The following is a 15,129-nucleotide window of genomic DNA, read 5'->3' on the forward strand; positions in this document are numbered from 1 at the left end:
TTGTAGAGCTGTAGGGGGAGGAGGAGGTGGAGGGTGCCGCCGCTGAGGTTTTTGGGTCCCTTGCAAGGGCAAGGGCGAGGACAAGGACGGTGTTCTGCTTGTGCGAGAGACTGTGTCAGGCGTTTTGTCAAGGCTTTTGGAGGGAGGGGGACACGGTGTGCGTGTGTTGGTGTGGCGGGAAGGCGGTGGTGGTCTGGGAGTTATGGTCTTGTTAGTTAACGTTGTGTCGGTGGGTGCCGTGCTTGGGGTGCTGGCTGGTGCGTGGTGATGTGGCGCCCCTGGGGGCCGTGACTGCAGGAGGTGGGCTGGTGTTGGAGGTGCGTGGCTGTCCCTTGTCCGTGTTGCCCTCGAAGAGTTGGTGGTGCAAGGCGTTTTGGAGCAGCGCAGGGCGAGCGTTGTCTTGAAAGCTGCCTGAGGTGGGAAGAGTAGCGGAAGTCAGGCGGATGCAAGCGATAGAGTGGTTGAGTGGTTTGGGTTGGGCGGGAGCTTTCAAGGTCGTCTGGTGCAACCCCCCGGCCCCGCGCAGGGCCTTTTTGAAGGGGATCCTGTTGCCCAGAGCGCCCCCCGACGTGCCCTTGCCTGTTTGCCGGGGCGGGGCGTGTAGGACGTCTGTGGGCAAGCTGTGCCAGCGTTTGAGCCCCCTCACGGTAAAAGATGGCTTCCTTGTGTCTAGTCTGGGTCTCTTCTGTGTGTGTTTAAAGCCGTTTACCCCCTCTCCTGTCGCTAGAGGCCCTGCTAAAAAGTCGCGTCCCCGTGTTTCTTCCAAGCGCCCTTGAAGCGTTGAAAGGGTGGGAGAAGGTCTCGCCGGAGCCTTCCCTTCTCCCGTCTGGGGAACGCCAGCTCTCTCATCCTGCCCTCCCAGGAGAGGTGTTCCATCCCTGTGAGGGTGTTTGTAGCCCTGGTCTGGACCCGCTCCGAGAGGTCCGTGCTGTCCTTGTAGTGAGGACTGGGGATCTGATGGTGAGTTGATGTGAAGCGGGGTGGAAGGTGGACAGTGTTGAGGAGGGGGAGGGCCGCCGAGCCGATGGTGATGGCGATGGCTAAAGGCTGGCGCGGAGGTTTTGGCAGGAGGTTGAGGCCAGCGGCTCCTTGGGGAGGCGGCAAAGAGAAGAGCGGGCGCGGGATGTGCGGAGCCCTGTTTGGAGCAGGGGTTGAGCGGAGTAGGTGTTGAGTGGAGGTGGCTTCCCGCCACGCCAAAGGCTGGTGGCTGTGCTTGTGAGAGGCGAGGCAGTGTCACGGTTTTTGCAACAGGTCTTTATTGTCTGTGGAATAAATAGGTGAATAAATAGATAAAAGGCATTGTGAAAATAAATAGAGGGAGTTGTATAAATAGGGGAGGGGGTCAGTGGAGGCTGAGGGCGCAGGGCCGTTGTTGCAGCGGCTCTTGGCACGGGTGAGGGGAGGCGGGAGGCCCGCGGTGGGGCCGCGTCGGTGTTGGAGAAGTGGTGGCGGGGGCGCGTGGGTGCGCGCGGGTTGGTCGGGGCGGTTGGTCTAATTGCACATGGTGCGGGTGAGGTTGTGGAGGCGCTGGAAAGAGGCGCGAACTTCGAGGCGGACGTGGTCCCAGGCGCAGGCGCTGTGGTTGTGGGTGTGGAGGAAGTTGTGGATGCGCCTGAAGTATTTGTTGATGGTGAGCGTGCGGTTGCGGGGCCCTTGTCCTTGGGAGAGCGTGCCGTTGGGTGCGAGGCATTGCTGGAGCTGCTGGCTGTGGCGGTGGAGGTTGTTGAGGAGGCGATGGCGTGCCTGGTCGTCCCAGTGTTGGGGGGTGCTCTGTGCGCTGAGGGTGGCGAAGAGGTTGTCGAGGATGTGTCGGGCGGTGGCGGCGGCTTGCTGTGGGTGGCTGTTGTGGAGGAGGGTGTCGGGGAAGGGGAAGGGCGCCTGTTGGTGTTGGCAGGGCTGTGGCGGTCTGGGAGCCATGTCCCGGAGGATGCTGAGGCTGTCCCAGGGGAAGGTGGAGTGGCAGGGAGGCAGGTGGCGGCAGGCGAGGGTGGTGGCGAGAGCCGTCAGGAGGAGCAGGAGCGTCGGGGCGCCGTGGCGCAGGCGGGTGTGGTGGGTTGCGGGCGCAGGCATGGTGTGTGGTGGTGGGCAGGAGGCTGGTGAGGCTCGGTGGTGGTGCGGGTGGGCGCTGTGCTTGGGGTGCTGCCGGGTGTGGGGCTTTATGGGGTGCCGCGGCTTCGGCTTCCTCGCTTTCTGGTCGCAGCGAGTTTCCGGCTGTCGTTTTCATTTTTGCCTGGTGGCTGTGGTGGTCTTGGGGAAGTGCGTTGTTGGGGTGTCCCCGCGCGTGGGGAGGGGGGTGGCGGTGCTTTGCTGGTGGTGTGTTGTGGGGAGGTTGGCTGTAGTGGTTGAGGGGGGGATGCGAAAGCGGTGGGGCAGAGCCCTTGCGGGCAGCAGCTGTGGCGGGAGGTGTGTTAGGGTTTCCCTGTTGCCTGCAGGGCGAGCTGTGGTGCCTCTTTTCTGCAGCTGAAGTTTCCCCTGGTGCGCGAGTGTCTTTTCCGTCTAATGCCCTGGTGTTGGTTGTGGTGTGTTTTCCTTTCGCTTGTGGCTCGCCTTTGTTTTCATCTTAGCTGGCCTTTCCTTTTCGTGTTGGGCAGGGTTGTGAAGCGATGTCACTTGTCAGAGGCTGGGGAGCCCCCGGCTGGAGCGAGGGTGGCCCCTGGGGGTGGCGGTGGCTGGCGAGGAGGTGGCTCTGGGCGTAGGCAGTTGAGCATTGGATGTGTTGCTGGCTGGAGCTGCCCCAGCCTCTGTGTTTGAAGCTGGTGCGAATGGGGAGGCAAGGCTTGAGGAAAAGGAAGAGGAGAAAGGGAAGAGTTTTTCTCCTCCTCCCGCTGCTGCTGCTGCTGCTGCTGCGTTGGGTCCCTGGCTGTGGTGCCATGCGTGTGTCCCTGTAGCAGGGGTCTTGTTGCGTTTTCTCTGCCTCCTTGCCTGAGGTGGCTGGAGAGCAAAGATGATGATGTCCCCCGTAAGGGAAGGGTTGGGCCGTTTGGGGTGGCGTGAGCCGCGGTGCCGCTGGATGGAGGAGGGACGTCCGAGAGTCCGTGTGGAGGTGGAGCTGAGGCAGGTGATGTAGTTGTAGAGCTGTAGGGGGAGGAGGAGGTGGAGGGTGCCGCCGCTAAGGTTTTTGGGTCCCTTGCAAGGGCAAGGGCGAGGACAAGGACGGTGTTCTGCTTGTGCGAGAGACTGTGTCAGGCGTTTTGTCAAGGCTTTTGGAGGGAGGGGGACACGGTGTGCGTGTGTTGGTGTGGCGGGAAGGCGGTGGTGGTCTGGGAGTTATGGTCTTGTTAGTTAACGTTGTGTCGGTGGGTGCCGTGCTTGGGGTGCTGGCTGGTGCGTGGTGATGTGGCGCCCCTGGGGGCCGTGACTGCAGGAGGTGGGCTGGTGTTGGAGGTGCGTGGCTGTCCCTTGTCCGTGTTGCCCTCGAAGAGTTGGTGGTGCAAGGCGTTTTGGAGCAGCGCAGGGCGAGCGTTGTCTTGAAAGCTGCCTGAGGTGGGAAGAGTAGCGGAAGTCAGGCGGATGCAAGCGATAGAGTGGTTGAGTGGTTTGGGTTGGGCGGGAGCTTTCAAGGTCGTCTGGTGCAACCCCCCGGCCCCGCGCAGGGCCTTTTTGAAGGGGATCCTGTTGCCCAGAGCGCCCTCCGACGTGCCCTTGCCTGTTTGCCGGGGCGGGGCGTGTAGGACGTCTGTGGGCAAGCTGTGCCAGCGTTTGAGCCCCCTCACGGTAAAAGATGGCTTCCTTGTGTCTAGTCTGGGTCTCTTCTGTGTGTGTTTAAAGCCGTTTACCCCCTCTCCTGTCGCTAGAGGCCCTGCTAAAAAGTCGCGTCCCCGTGTTTCTTCCAAGCGCCCTTGAAGCGTTCCCTTCTCCCGTCTGGGGAACGCCAGCTCTCTCATCCTGCCCTCCCAGGAGAGGTGTTCCATCCCTGTGAGGGTGTTTGTAGCCCTGGTCTGGACCCGCTCCGAGAGGTCCGTGCTGTCCTTGTAGTGAGGACTGGGGATCTGATGGTGAGTTGATGTGAAGCGGGGTGGAAGGTGGACAGTGTTGAGGAGGGGGAGGGCCGCCGAGCCGATGGTGATGACGATGGCTAAAGGCTGGCGCGGAGGTTTTGGCAGGAGGTTGAGGCCAGCGGCTCCTTGGGGAGGCGGCAAAGAGAAGAGCGGGCGCGGGATGTGCGGAGCCCTGTTTGGAGCAGGGGTTGAGCGGAGTAGGTGTTGAGTGGAGGTGGCTTCCCGCCACGCCAAAGGCTGGTGGCTGTGCTTGTGAGAGGCGAGGCAGTGTCACGGTTTTTGCAACAGGTCTTTATTGTCTGTGGAATAAATAGGTGAATAAATAGATAAAAGGCATTGTGAAAATAAATAGAGGGAGTTGTATAAATAGGGGAGGGGGTCAGTGGAGGCTGAGGGCGCAGGGCCGTTGTTGCAGCGGCTCTTGGCACGGGTGAGGGGAGGCGGGAGGCCCGCGGTGGGGCCGCGTCGGTGTTGGAGAAGTGGTGGCGGGGGCGCGTGGGTGCGCGCGGGTTGGTCGGGGCGGTTGGTCTAATTGCACATGGTGCGGGTGAGGTTGTGGAGGCGCTGGAAAGAGGCGCGAACTTCGAGGCGGACGTGGTCCCAGGCGCAGGCGCTGTGGTTGTGGGTGTGGAGGAAGTTGTGGATGCGCCTGAAGTATTTGCTGATGGTGAGCGTGCGGTTGCGGGGCCCTTGTCCTTGGGAGAGCGTGCCGTTGGGTGCGAGGCATTGCTGGAGCTGCTGGCTGTGGCGGTGGAGGTTGTTGAGGAGGCGATGGCGTGCCTGGTCGTCCCAGTGTTGGGGGGTGCTCTGTGCGCTGAGGGTGGCGAAGAGGTTGTCGAGGATGTGTCGGGCGGTGGCGGCGGCTTGCTGTGGGTGGCTGTTGTGGAGGAGGGTGTCGGGGAAGGGGAAGGGCGCCTGTTGGTGTTGGCAGGGCTGTGGCGGTCTGGGAGCCATGTCCCGGAGGATGCTGAGGCTGTCCCAGGGGAAGGTGGAGTGGCAGGGAGGCAGGTGGCGGCAGGCGAGGGTGGTGGCGAGAGCCGTCAGGAGGAGCAGGAGCGTCGGGGCGCCGTGGCGCAGGCGGGTGTGGTGGGTTGCGGGCGCAGGCATGGTGTGTGGTGGTGGGCAGGAGGCTGGTGAGGCTCAGTGGTGGTGCGGGTGGGCGCTGTGCTTGGGGTGCTGCCGGGTGTGGGGCTTTATGGGGTGCCGCGGCTTCGGCTTCCTCGCTTTCTGGTCGCAGCGAGTTTCCGGCTGTCGTTTTCATTTTTGCCTGGTGGCTGTGGTGGTCTTGGGGAAGTGCGTTGTTGGGGTGTCCCCGCGCGTGGGGAGGGGGGTGGCGGTGCTTTGCTGGTGGTGTGTTGTGGGGAGGTTGGCTGTAGTGGTTGAGGGGGGGATGCGAAAGCGGTGGGGCAGAGCCCTTGCGGGCAGCAGCTGTGGCGGGAGGTGTGTTAGGGTTTCCCTGTTGCCTGCAGGGCGAGCTGTGGTGCCTCTTTTCTGCAGCTGAAGTTTCCCCTGGTGCGCGAGTGTCTTTTCCGTCTAATGCCCTGGTGTTGGTTGTGGTGTGTTTTCCTTTCGCTTGTGGCTCGCCTTTGTTTTCATCTTAGCTGGCCTTTCCTTTTCGTGTTGGGCAGGGTTGTGAAGCGATGTCACTTGTCAGAGGCTGGGGAGCCCCCGGCTGGAGCGAGGGTGGCCCCTGGGGGTGGCGGTGGCTGGCGAGGAGGTGGCTCTGGGCGTAGGCAGTTGAGCATTGGATGTGTTGCTGGCTGGAGCTGCGCCAGCCTCTGTGTTTGAAGCTGGTGCGAATGGGGAGGCAAGGCTTGAGGAAAAGGAAGAGGAGAAAGGGAAGAGTTTTTCTCCTCCTCCCGCTGCTGCTGCTGCTGCTGCTGCGTTGGGTCCCTGGCTGTGGTGCCATGCGTGTGTCCCTGCAGCAGGGGTCTTGTTGCGTTTTCTCTGCCTCCTTGCCTGAGGTGGCTGGAGAGCAAAGATGATGTCCCCCGTAAGGGAAGGGTTGGGCCGTTTGGGGTGGCGTGAGCCGCGGTGCCGCTGGATGGAGGAGGGACGTCCGAGAGTCCGTGTGGAGGTGGAGCTGAGGCAGGTGATGTAGTTGTAGAGCTGTAGGGGGAGGAGGAGGTGGAGGGTGCCGCCGCTAAGGTTTTTGGGTCCCTTGCAAGGGCAAGGGCGAGGACAAGGACGGTGTTCTGCTTGTGCGAGAGACTGTGTCAGGTGTTTTGTCAAGGCTTTTGGAGGGAGGGGGACACGGTGTGCGTGTGTTGGTGTGGCGGGAAGGCGGTGGTGGTCTGGGAGTTATGGTCTTGTTAGTTAACGTTGTGTCGGTGGGTGCCGTGCTTGGGGTGCTGGCTGGTGCGTGGTGATGTGGCGCCCCTGGGGGCCGTGACTGCAGGAGGTGGGCTGGTGTTGGAGGTGCGTGGCTGTCCCTTGTCCGTGTTGCCCTCGAAGAGTTGTTGGTGCAAGGCGTTTTGGAGCAGCGCAGGGCGAGCGTTGTCTTGAAAGCTGCCTGAGGTGGGAAGAGTAGCGGAAGTCAGGCGGATGCAAGCGATAGAGTGGTTGAGTGGTTTGGGTTGGGCGGGAGCTTTCAAGGTCGTCTGGTGCAACCCCCCGGCCCCGCGCAGGGCCTTTTTGAAGGGGATCCTGTTGCCCAGAGCGCCCTCCGACGTGCCCTTGCCTGTTTGCCGGGGCGGGGCGTGTAGGACGTCTGTGGGCAAGCTGTGCCAGCGTTTGAGCCCCCTCACGGTAAAAGATGGCTTCCTTGTGTCTAGTCTGGGTCTCTTCTGTGTGTGTTTAAAGCCGTTTACCCCCTCTCCTGTCGCTAGAGGCCCTGCTAAAAAGTCGCGTCCCCGTGTTTCTTCCAAGCGCCCTTGAAGCGTTCCCTTCTCCCGTCTGGGGAACGCCAGCTCTCTCATCCTGCCCTCCCAGGAGAGGTGTTCCATCCCTGTGAGGGTGTTTGTAGCCCTGGTCTGGACCCGCTCCGAGAGGTCCGTGCTGTCCTTGTAGTGAGGACTGGGGATCTGATGGTGAGTTGATGTGAAGCGGGGTGGAAGGTGGACAGTGTTGAGGAGGGGGAGGGCCGCCGAGCCGATGGTGATGACGATGGCTAAAGGCTGGCGCGGAGGTTTTGGCAGGAGGTTGAGGCCAGCGGCTCCTTGGGGAGGCGGCAAAGAGAAGAGCGGGCGCGGGATGTGCGGAGCCCTGTTTGGAGCAGGGGTTGAGCGGAGTAGGTGTTGAGTGGAGGTGGCTTCCCGCCACGCCAAAGGCTGGTGGCTGTGCTTGTGAGAGGCGAGGCAGTGTCACGGTTTTTGCAACAGGTCTTTATTGTCTGTGGAATAAATAGGTGAATAAATAGATAAAAGGCATTGTGAAAATAAATAGAGGGAGTTGTATAAATAGGGGAGGGGGTCAGTGGAGGCTGAGGGCGCAGGGCCGTTGTTGCAGCGGCTCTTGGCACGGGTGAGGGGAGGCGGGAGGCCCGTGGTGGGGCCGCGTCGGTGTTGGAGAAGTGGTGGCGGGGGCGCGTGGGTGCGCGCGGGTTGGTCGGGGCGGTTGGTCTAATTGCACATGGTGCGGGTGAGGTTGTGGAGGCGCTGGAAAGAGGCGCGAACTTCGAGGCGGACGTGGTCCCAGGCGCAGGCGCTGTGGTTGTGGGTGTGGAGGAAGTTGTGGATGCGCCTGAAGTATTTGCTGATGGTGAGCGTGCGGTTGCGGGGCCCTTGTCCTTGGGAGAGCGTGCCGTTGGGTGCGAGGCATTGCTGGAGCTGCTGGCTGTGGCGGTGGAGGTTGTTGAGGAGGCGATGGCGTGCCTGGTCGTCCCAGTGTTGGGGGGTGCTCTGTGCGCTGAGGGTGGCGAAGAGGTTGTCGAGGATGTGTCGGGCGGTGGCGGCGGCTTGCTGTGGGTGGCTGTTGTGGAGGAGGGTGTCGGGGAAGGGGAAGGGCGCCTGTTGGTGTTGGCAGGGCTGTGGCGGTCTGGGAGCCATGTCCCGGAGGATGCTGAGGCTGTCCCAGGGGAAGGTGGAGTGGCAGGGAGGCAGGTGGCGGCAGGCGAGGGTGGTGGCGAGAGCCGTCAGGAGGAGCAGGAGCGTCGGGGCGCCGTGGCGCAGGCGGGTGTGGTGGGTTGCGGGCGCAGGCATGGTGTGTGGTGGTGGGCAGGAGGCTGGTGAGGCTCGGTGGTGGTGCGGGTGGGCGCTGTGCTTGGGGTGCTGCCGGGTGTGGGGCTTTATGGGGTGCCGCGGCTTCGGCTTCCTCGCTTTCTGGTCGCAGCGAGTTTCCGGCTGTCGTTTTCATTTTTGCCTGGTGGCTGTGGTGGTCTTGGGGAAGTGCGTTGTTGGGGTGTCCCCGCGCGTGGGGAGGGGGGTGGCGGTGCTTTGCTGGTGGTGTGTTGTGGGGAGGTTGGCTGTAGTGGTTGAGGGGGGGATGCGAAAGCGGTGGGGCAGAGCCCTTGCGGGCAGCAGCTGTGGCGGGAGGTGTGTTAGGGTTTCCCTGTTGCCTGCAGGGCGAGCTGTGGTGCCTCTTTTCTGCAGCTGAAGTTTCCCCTGGTGCGCGAGTGTCTTTTCCGTCTAATGCCCTGGTGTTGGTTGTGGTGTGTTTTCCTTTCGCTTGTGGCTCGCCTTTGTTTTCATCTTAGCTGGCCTTTCCTTTTCGTGTTGGGCAGGGTTGTGAAGCGATGTCACTTGTCAGAGGCTGGGGAGCCCCCGGCTGGAGCGAGGGTGGCCCCTGGGGGTGGCGGTGGCTGGCGAGGAGGTGGCTCTGGGCGTAGGCAGTTGAGCATTGGATGTGTTGCTGGCTGGAGCTGCGCCAGCCTCTGTGTTTGAAGCTGGTGCGAATGGGGAGGCAAGGCTTGAGGAAAAGGAAGAGGAGAAAGGGAAGAGTTTTTCTCCTCCTCCCGCTGCTGCTGCTGCTGCTGCTGCGTTGGGTCCCTGGCTGTGGTGCCATGCGTGTGTCCCTGTAGCAGGGGTCTTGTTGCGTTTTCTCTGCCTCCTTGCCTGAGGTGGCTGGAGAGCAAAGATGATGATGTCCCCCGTAAGGGAAGGGTTGGGCCGTTTGGGGTGGCGTGAGCCGCGGTGCCGCTGGATGGAGGAGGGACGTCCGAGAGTCCGTGTGGAGGTGGAGCTGAGGCAGGTGATGTAGTTGTAGAGCTGTAGGGGGAGGAGGAGGTGGAGGGTGCCGCCGCTGAGGTTTTTGGGTCCCTTGCAAGGGCAAGGGCGAGGACAAGGACGGTGTTCTGCTTGTGCGAGAGACTGTGTCAGGCGTTTTGTCAAGGCTTTTGGAGGGAGGGGGACACGGTGTGCGTGTGTTGGTGTGGCGGGAAGGCGGTGGTGGTCTGGGAGTTATGGTCTTGTTAGTTAACGTTGTGTCGGTGGGTGCCGTGCTTGGGGTGCTGGCTGGTGCGTGGTGATGTGGCGCCCCTGGGGGCCGTGACTGCAGGAGGTGGGCTGGTGTTGGAGGTGCGTGGCTGTCCCTTGTCCGTGTTGCCCTCGAAGAGTTGTTGGTGCAAGGCGTTTTGGAGCAGCGCAGGGCGAGCGTTGTCTTGAAAGCTGCCTGAGGTGGGAAGAGTAGCGGAAGTCAGGCGGATGCAAGCGATAGAGTGGTTGAGTGGTTTGGGTTGGGCGGGAGCTTTCAAGGTCGTCTGGTGCAACCCCCCGGCCCCGCGCAGGGCCTTTTTGAAGGGGATCCTGTTGCCCAGAGCGCCCTCCGACGTGCCCTTGCCTGTTTGCCGGGGCGGGGCGTGTAGGACGTCTGTGGGCAAGCTGTGCCAGCGTTTGAGCCCCCTCACGGTAAAAGATGGCTTCCTTGTGTCTAGTCTGGGTCTCTTCTGTGTGTGTTTAAAGCCGTTTACCCCCTCTCCTGTCGCTAGAGGCCCTGCTAAAAAGTCGCGTCCCCGTGTTTCTTCCAAGCGCCCTTGAAGCGTTCCCTTCTCCCGTCTGGGGAACGCCAGCTCTCTCATCCTGCCCTCCCAGGAGAGGTGTTCCATCCCTGTGAGGGTGTTTGTAGCCCTGGTCTGGACCCGCTCCGAGAGGTCCGTGCTGTCCTTGTAGTGAGGACTGGGGATCTGATGGTGAGTTGATGTGAAGCGGGGTGGAAGGTGGACAGTGTTGAGGAGGGGGAGGGCCGCCGAGCCGATGGTGATGACGATGGCTAAAGGCTGGCGCGGAGGTTTTGGCAGGAGGTTGAGGCCAGCGGCTCCTTGGGGAGGCGGCAAAGAGAAGAGCGGGCGCGGGATGTGCGGAGCCCTGTTTGGAGCAGGGGTTGAGCGGAGTAGGTGTTGAGTGGAGGTGGCTTCCCGCCACGCCAAAGGCTGGTGGCTGTGCTTGTGAGAGGCGAGGCAGTGTCACGGTTTTTGCAACAGGTCTTTATTGTCTGTGGAATAAATAGGTGAATAAATAGATAAAAGGCATTGTGAAAATAAATAGAGGGAGTTGTATAAATAGGGGAGGGGGTCAGTGGAGGCTGAGGGCGCAGGGCCGTTGTTGCAGCGGCTCTTGGCACGGGTGAGGGGAGGCGGGAGGCCCGCGGTGGGGCCGCGTCGGTGTTGGAGAAGTGGTGGCGGGGGCGCGTGGGTGCGCGCGGGTTGGTCGGGGCGGTTGGTCTAATTGCACATGGTGCGGGTGAGGTTGTGGAGGCGCTGGAAAGAGGCGCGAACTTCGAGGCGGACGTGGTCCCAGGCGCAGGCGCTGTGGTTGTGGGTGTGGAGGAAGTTGTGGATGCGCCCGAAGTATTTGTTGATGGTGAGCGTGCGGTTGCGGGGCCCTTGTCCTTGGGAGAGCGTGCCGTTGGGTGCGAGGCATTGCTGGAGCTGCTGGCTGTGGCGGTGGAGGTTGTTGAGGAGGCGATGGCGTGCCTGGTCGTCCCAGTGTTGGGGGGTGCTCTGTGCGCTGAGGGTGGCGAAGAGGTTGTCGAGGATGTGTCGGGCGGTGGCGGCGGCTTGCTGTGGGTGGCTGTTGTGGAGGAGGGTGTCGGGGAAGGGGAAGGGCGCCTGTTGGTATTGGCAGGGCTGTGGCGGTCTGGGAGCCATGTCCCGGAGGATGCTGAGGCTGTCCCAGGGGAAGGTGGAGTGGCAGGGAGGCAGGTGGCGGCAGGCGAGGGTGGTGGCGAGAGCCGTCAGGAGGAGCAGGAGCGTCGGGGCGCCGTGGCGCAGGCGGGTGTGGTGGGTTGTGGGCGCAGGCATGGTGTGTGGTGGTGGGCAGGAGGCTGGTGAGGCTCGGTGGTGGTGCGGGTGGGCGCTGTGCTTGGGGTGCTGCCGGGTGTGGGGCTTTATGGGGTGCCGCGGCTTCGGCTTCCTCGCTTTCTGGTCGCAGCGAGTTTCCGGCTGTCGTTTTCATTTTTGCCTGGTGGCTGTGGTGGTCTTGGGGAAGTGCGTTGTTGGGGTGTCCCCGCGCGTGGGGAGGGGGGTGGCGGTGCTTTGCTGGTGGTGTGTTGTGGGGAGGTTGGCTGTAGTGGTTGAGGGGGGGATGCGAAAGCGGTGGGGCAGAGCCCTTGCGGGCAGCAGCTGTGGCGGGAGGTGTGTTAGGGTTTCCCTGTTGCCTGCAGGGCGAGCTGTGGTGCCTCTTTTCTGCAGCTGAAGTTTCCCCTGGTGCGCGAGTGTCTTTTCCGTCTAATGCCCTGGTGTTGGTTGTGGTGTGTTTTCCTTTCGCTTGTGGCTCGCCTTTGTTTTCATCTTAGCTGGCCTTTCCTTTTCGTGTTGGGCAGGGTTGTGAAGCGATGTCACTTGTCAGAGGCTGGGGAGCCCCCGGCTGGAGCGAGGGTGGCCCCTGGGGGTGGCGGTGGCTGGCGAGGAGGTGGCTCTGGGCGTAGGCAGTTGAGCATTGGATGTGTTGCTGGCTGGAGCTGCGCCAGCCTCTGTGTTTGAAGCTGGTGCGAATGGGGAGGCAAGGCTTGAGGAAAAGGAAGAGGAGAAAGGGAAGAGTTTTTCTCCTCCTCCCGCTGCTGCTGCTGCTGCTGCTGCGTTGGGTCCCTGGCTGTGGTGCCATGCGTGTGTCCCTGTAGCAGGGGTCTTGTTGCGTTTTCTCTGCCTCCTTGCCTGAGGTGGCTGGAGAGCAAAGATGATGATGTCCCCCGTAAGGGAAGGGTTGGGCCGTTTGGGGTGGCGTGAGCCGCGGTGCCGCTGGATGGAGGAGGGACGTCCGAGAGTCCGTGTGGAGGTGGAGCTGAGGCAGGTGATGTAGTTGTAGAGCTGTAGGGGGAGGAGGAGGTGGAGGGTGCCGCCGCTAAGGTTTTTGGGTCCCTTGCAAGGGCAAGGGCGAGGACAAGGACGGTGTTCTGCTTGTGTGAGAGACTGTGTCAGGCGTTTTGTCAAGGCTTTTGGAGGGAGGGGGACACGGTGTGCGTGTGTTGGTGTGGCGGGAAGGCGGTGGTGGTCTGGGAGTTATGGTCTTGTTAGTTAACGTTGTGTCGGTGGGTGCCGTGCTTGGGGTGCTGGCTGGTGCGTGGTGATGTGGCGCCCCTGGGGGCCGTGACTGCAGGAGGTGGGCTGGTGTTGGAGGTGCGTGGCTGTCCCTTGTCCGTGTTGCCCTCGAAGAGTTGGTGGTGCAAGGCGTTTTGGAGCAGCGCAGGGCGAGCGTTGTCTTGAAAGCTGCCTGAGGTGGGAAGAGTAGCGGAAGTCAGGCGGATGCAAGCGATAGAGTGGTTGAGTGGTTTGGGTTGGGCGGGAGCTTTCAAGGTCGTCTGGTGCAACCCCCCGGCCCCGCGCAGGGCCTTTTTGAAGGGGATCCTGTTGCCCAGAGCGCCCTCCGACGTGCCCTTGCCTGTTTGCCGGGGCGGGGCGTGTAGGACGTCTGTGGGCAAGCTGTGCCAGCGTTTGAGCCCCCTCACGGTAAAAGATGGCTTCCTTGTGTCTAGTCTGGGTCTCTTCTGTGTGTGTTTAAAGCCGTTTACCCCCTCTCCTGTCGCTAGAGGCCCTGCTAAAAAGTCGCGTCCCCGTGTTTCTTCCAAGCGCCCTTGAAGCGTTCCCTTCTCCCGTCTGGGGAACGCCAGCTCTCTCATCCTGCCCTCCCAGGAGAGGTGTTCCATCCCTGTGAGGGTGTTTGTAGCCCTGGTCTGGACCCGCTCCGAGAGGTCCGTGCTGTCCTTGTAGTGAGGACTGGGGATCTGATGGTGAGTTGATGTGAAGCGGGGTGGAAGGTGGACAGTGTTGAGGAGGGGGAGGGCCGCCGAGCCGATGGTGATGACGATGGCTAAAGGCTGGCGCGGAGGTTTTGGCAGGAGGTTGAGGCCAGCGGCTCCTTGGGGAGGCGGCAAAGAGAAGAGCGGGCGCGGGATGTGCGGAGCCCTGTTTGGAGCAGGGGTTGAGCGGAGTAGGTGTTGAGTGGAGGTGGCTTCCCGCCACGCCAAAGGCTGGTGGCTGTGCTTGTGAGAGGCGAGGCAGTGTCACGGTTTTTGCAACAGGTCTTTATTGTCTGTGGAATAAATAGGTGAATAAATAGATAAAAGGCATTGTGAAAATAAATAGAGGGAGTTGTATAAATAGGGGAGGGGGTCAGTGGAGGCTGAGGGCGCAGGGCCGTTGTTGCAGCGGCTCTTGGCACGGGTGAGGGGAGGCGGGAGGCCCGCGGTGGGGCCGCGTCGGTGTTGGAGAAGTGGTGGCGGGGGCGCGTGGGTGCGCGCGGGTTGGTCGGGGCGGTTGGTCTAATTGCACATGGTGCGGGTGAGGTTGTGGAGGCGCTGGAAAGAGGCGCGAACTTCGAGGCGGACGTGGTCCCAGGCGCAGGCGCTGTGGTTGTGGGTGTGGAGGAAGTTGTGGATGCGCCCGAAGTATTTGTTGATGGTGAGCGTGCGGTTGCGGGGCCCTTGTCCTTGGGAGAGCGTGCCGTTGGGTGCGAGGCATTGCTGGAGCTGCTGGCTGTGGCGGTGGAGGTTGTTGAGGAGGCGATGGCGTGCCTGGTCGTCCCAGTGTTGGGGGGTGCTCTGTGCGCTGAGGGTGGCGAAGAGGTTGTCGAGGATGTGTCGGGCGGTGGCGGCGGCTTGCTGTGGGTGGCTGTTGTGGAGGAGGGTGTCGGGGAAGGGGAAGGGCGCCTGTTGGTATTGGCAGGGCTGTGGCGGTCTGGGAGCCATGTCCCGGAGGATGCTGAGGCTGTCCCAGGGGAAGGTGGAGTGGCAGGGAGGCAGGTGGCGGCAGGCGAGGGTGGTGGCGAGAGCCGTCAGGAGGAGCAGGAGCGTCGGGGCGCCGTGGCGCAGGCGGGTGTGGTGGGTTGTGGGCGCAGGCATGGTGTGTGGTGGTGGGCAGGAGGCTGGTGAGGCTCGGTGGTGGTGCGGGTGGGCGCTGTGCTTGGGGTGCTGCCGGGTGTGGGGCTTTATGGGGTGCCGCGGCTTCGGCTTCCTCGCTTTCTGGTCGCAGCGAGTTTCCGGCTGTCGTTTTCATTTTTGCCTGGTGGCTGTGGTGGTCTTGGGGAAGTGCGTTGTTGGGGTGTCCCCGCGCGTGGGGAGGGGGGTGGCGGTGCTTTGCTGGTGGTGTGTTGTGGGGAGGTTGGCTGTAGTGGTTGAGGGGGGGATGCGAAAGCGGTGGGGCAGAGCCCTTGCGGGCAGCAGCTGTGGCGGGAGGTGTGTTAGGGTTTCCCTGTTGCCTGCAGGGCGAGCTGTGGTGCCTCTTTTCTGCAGCTGAAGTTTCCCCTGGTGCGCGAGTGTCTTTTCCGTCTAATGCCCTGGTGTTGGTTGTGGTGTGTTTTCCTTTCGCTTGTGGCTCGCCTTTGTTTTCATCTTAGCTGGCCTTTCCTTTTCGTGTTGGGCAGGGTTGTGAAGCGATGTCACTTGTCAGAGGCTGGGGAGCCCCCGGCTGGAGCGAGGGTGGCCCCTGGGGGTGGCGGTGGCTGGCGAGGAGGTGGCTCTGGGCGTAGGCAGTTGAGCATTGGATGTGTTGCTGGCTGGAGCTGCGCCAGCCTCTGTGTTTGAAGCTGGTGCGAATGGGGAGGCAAGGCTTGAGGAAAAGGAAGAGGAGAAAGGGAAGAGTTTTTCTCCTCCTCCCGCTGCTGCTGCTGCTGCGTTGGGTCCCTGGCTGTGGTGCCATGCGTGTGTCCCTGTAGCAGGGGTCTTGTTGCGTTTTCTCTGCCTCCTTGCCTGAGGTGGCTGGAGAGCAAAGATGATGATGTCCCCCGTAAGGGAAGGGTTGGGCCGTTTGGGGTGGCGTGAGCCG

At 62.4% G+C, this 15,129-nt stretch overlaps 6 protein-coding genes across 9 annotated transcripts in view; 1 reads left to right on the forward strand and 5 right to left on the reverse strand.

The window, feature by feature from the left end:
- UBAP2 (ubiquitin associated protein 2) overlaps nt 1–15,129 on the forward strand; it is a 152,465-nt gene that overhangs the window by 102,590 nt on the left and 34,746 nt on the right. The gene's annotated exons all lie outside the window — the stretch shown is intronic.
- On the reverse strand, nt 1,045–2,124 carry LOC134508828 (interferon-like). The gene has a single exon (XM_063320930.1). It carries the CDS (start codon nt 2,068–2,070, stop codon nt 1,492–1,494), a length of 579 nt encoding a protein of 192 aa, XP_063177000.1. The 5' UTR covers nt 2,071–2,124; the 3' UTR covers nt 1,045–1,491.
- On the reverse strand, nt 4,489–5,105 carry LOC134508829 (interferon-like). Its single transcript, XM_063320931.1, has one exon. It carries the CDS (start codon nt 5,103–5,105, stop codon nt 4,527–4,529), a length of 579 nt encoding a protein of 192 aa, XP_063177001.1. The 3' UTR covers nt 4,489–4,526.
- Nucleotides 7,520–8,698, reverse strand: LOC134508938 (interferon-like). The gene has a single exon (XM_063321155.1). The coding sequence runs from the start codon at nt 8,135–8,137 to the stop codon at nt 7,559–7,561; it is 579 nt and encodes a 192-aa protein (XP_063177225.1). The 5' UTR covers nt 8,138–8,698; the 3' UTR covers nt 7,520–7,558.
- LOC134508937 (interferon-like) lies at nt 9,516–11,172 on the reverse strand. Its single transcript, XM_063321154.1, has one exon. The coding sequence runs from the start codon at nt 11,170–11,172 to the stop codon at nt 10,594–10,596; it is 579 nt and encodes a 192-aa protein (XP_063177224.1). The 3' UTR covers nt 9,516–10,593.
- On the reverse strand, nt 13,604–14,207 carry LOC134508455 (interferon-like). The gene has a single exon (XM_063320144.1). It carries the CDS (start codon nt 14,205–14,207, stop codon nt 13,629–13,631), a length of 579 nt encoding a protein of 192 aa, XP_063176214.1. The 3' UTR covers nt 13,604–13,628.

The sequence above is a fragment of the Chroicocephalus ridibundus genome, chromosome Z (assembly GCF_963924245.1).
Source record: "Chroicocephalus ridibundus chromosome Z, bChrRid1.1, whole genome shotgun sequence".
Classification (NCBI taxonomy): Eukaryota; Metazoa; Chordata; class Aves; order Charadriiformes; family Laridae; genus Chroicocephalus; species Chroicocephalus ridibundus.

Excerpts from the sequence above, each read along its gene's own strand:
- LOC134508828 (XM_063320930.1), bottom strand. The coding sequence starts at position 2,070 with ATGCCTGCGCCCGCAACCCACCACACCCGCCTGCGCCACGGCGCCCCG.
- LOC134508829 (XM_063320931.1), bottom strand. The coding sequence starts at position 5,105 with ATGCCTGCGCCCGCAACCCACCACACCCGCCTGCGCCACGGCGCCCCG.
- LOC134508937 (XM_063321154.1), bottom strand. The coding sequence starts at position 11,172 with ATGCCTGCGCCCACAACCCACCACACCCGCCTGCGCCACGGCGCCCCG.
- LOC134508455 (XM_063320144.1), bottom strand. The coding sequence starts at position 14,207 with ATGCCTGCGCCCACAACCCACCACACCCGCCTGCGCCACGGCGCCCCG.
- LOC134508938 (XM_063321155.1), bottom strand. The coding sequence starts at position 8,137 with ATGCCTGCGCCCGCAACCCACCACACCCGCCTGCGCCACGGCGCCCCG.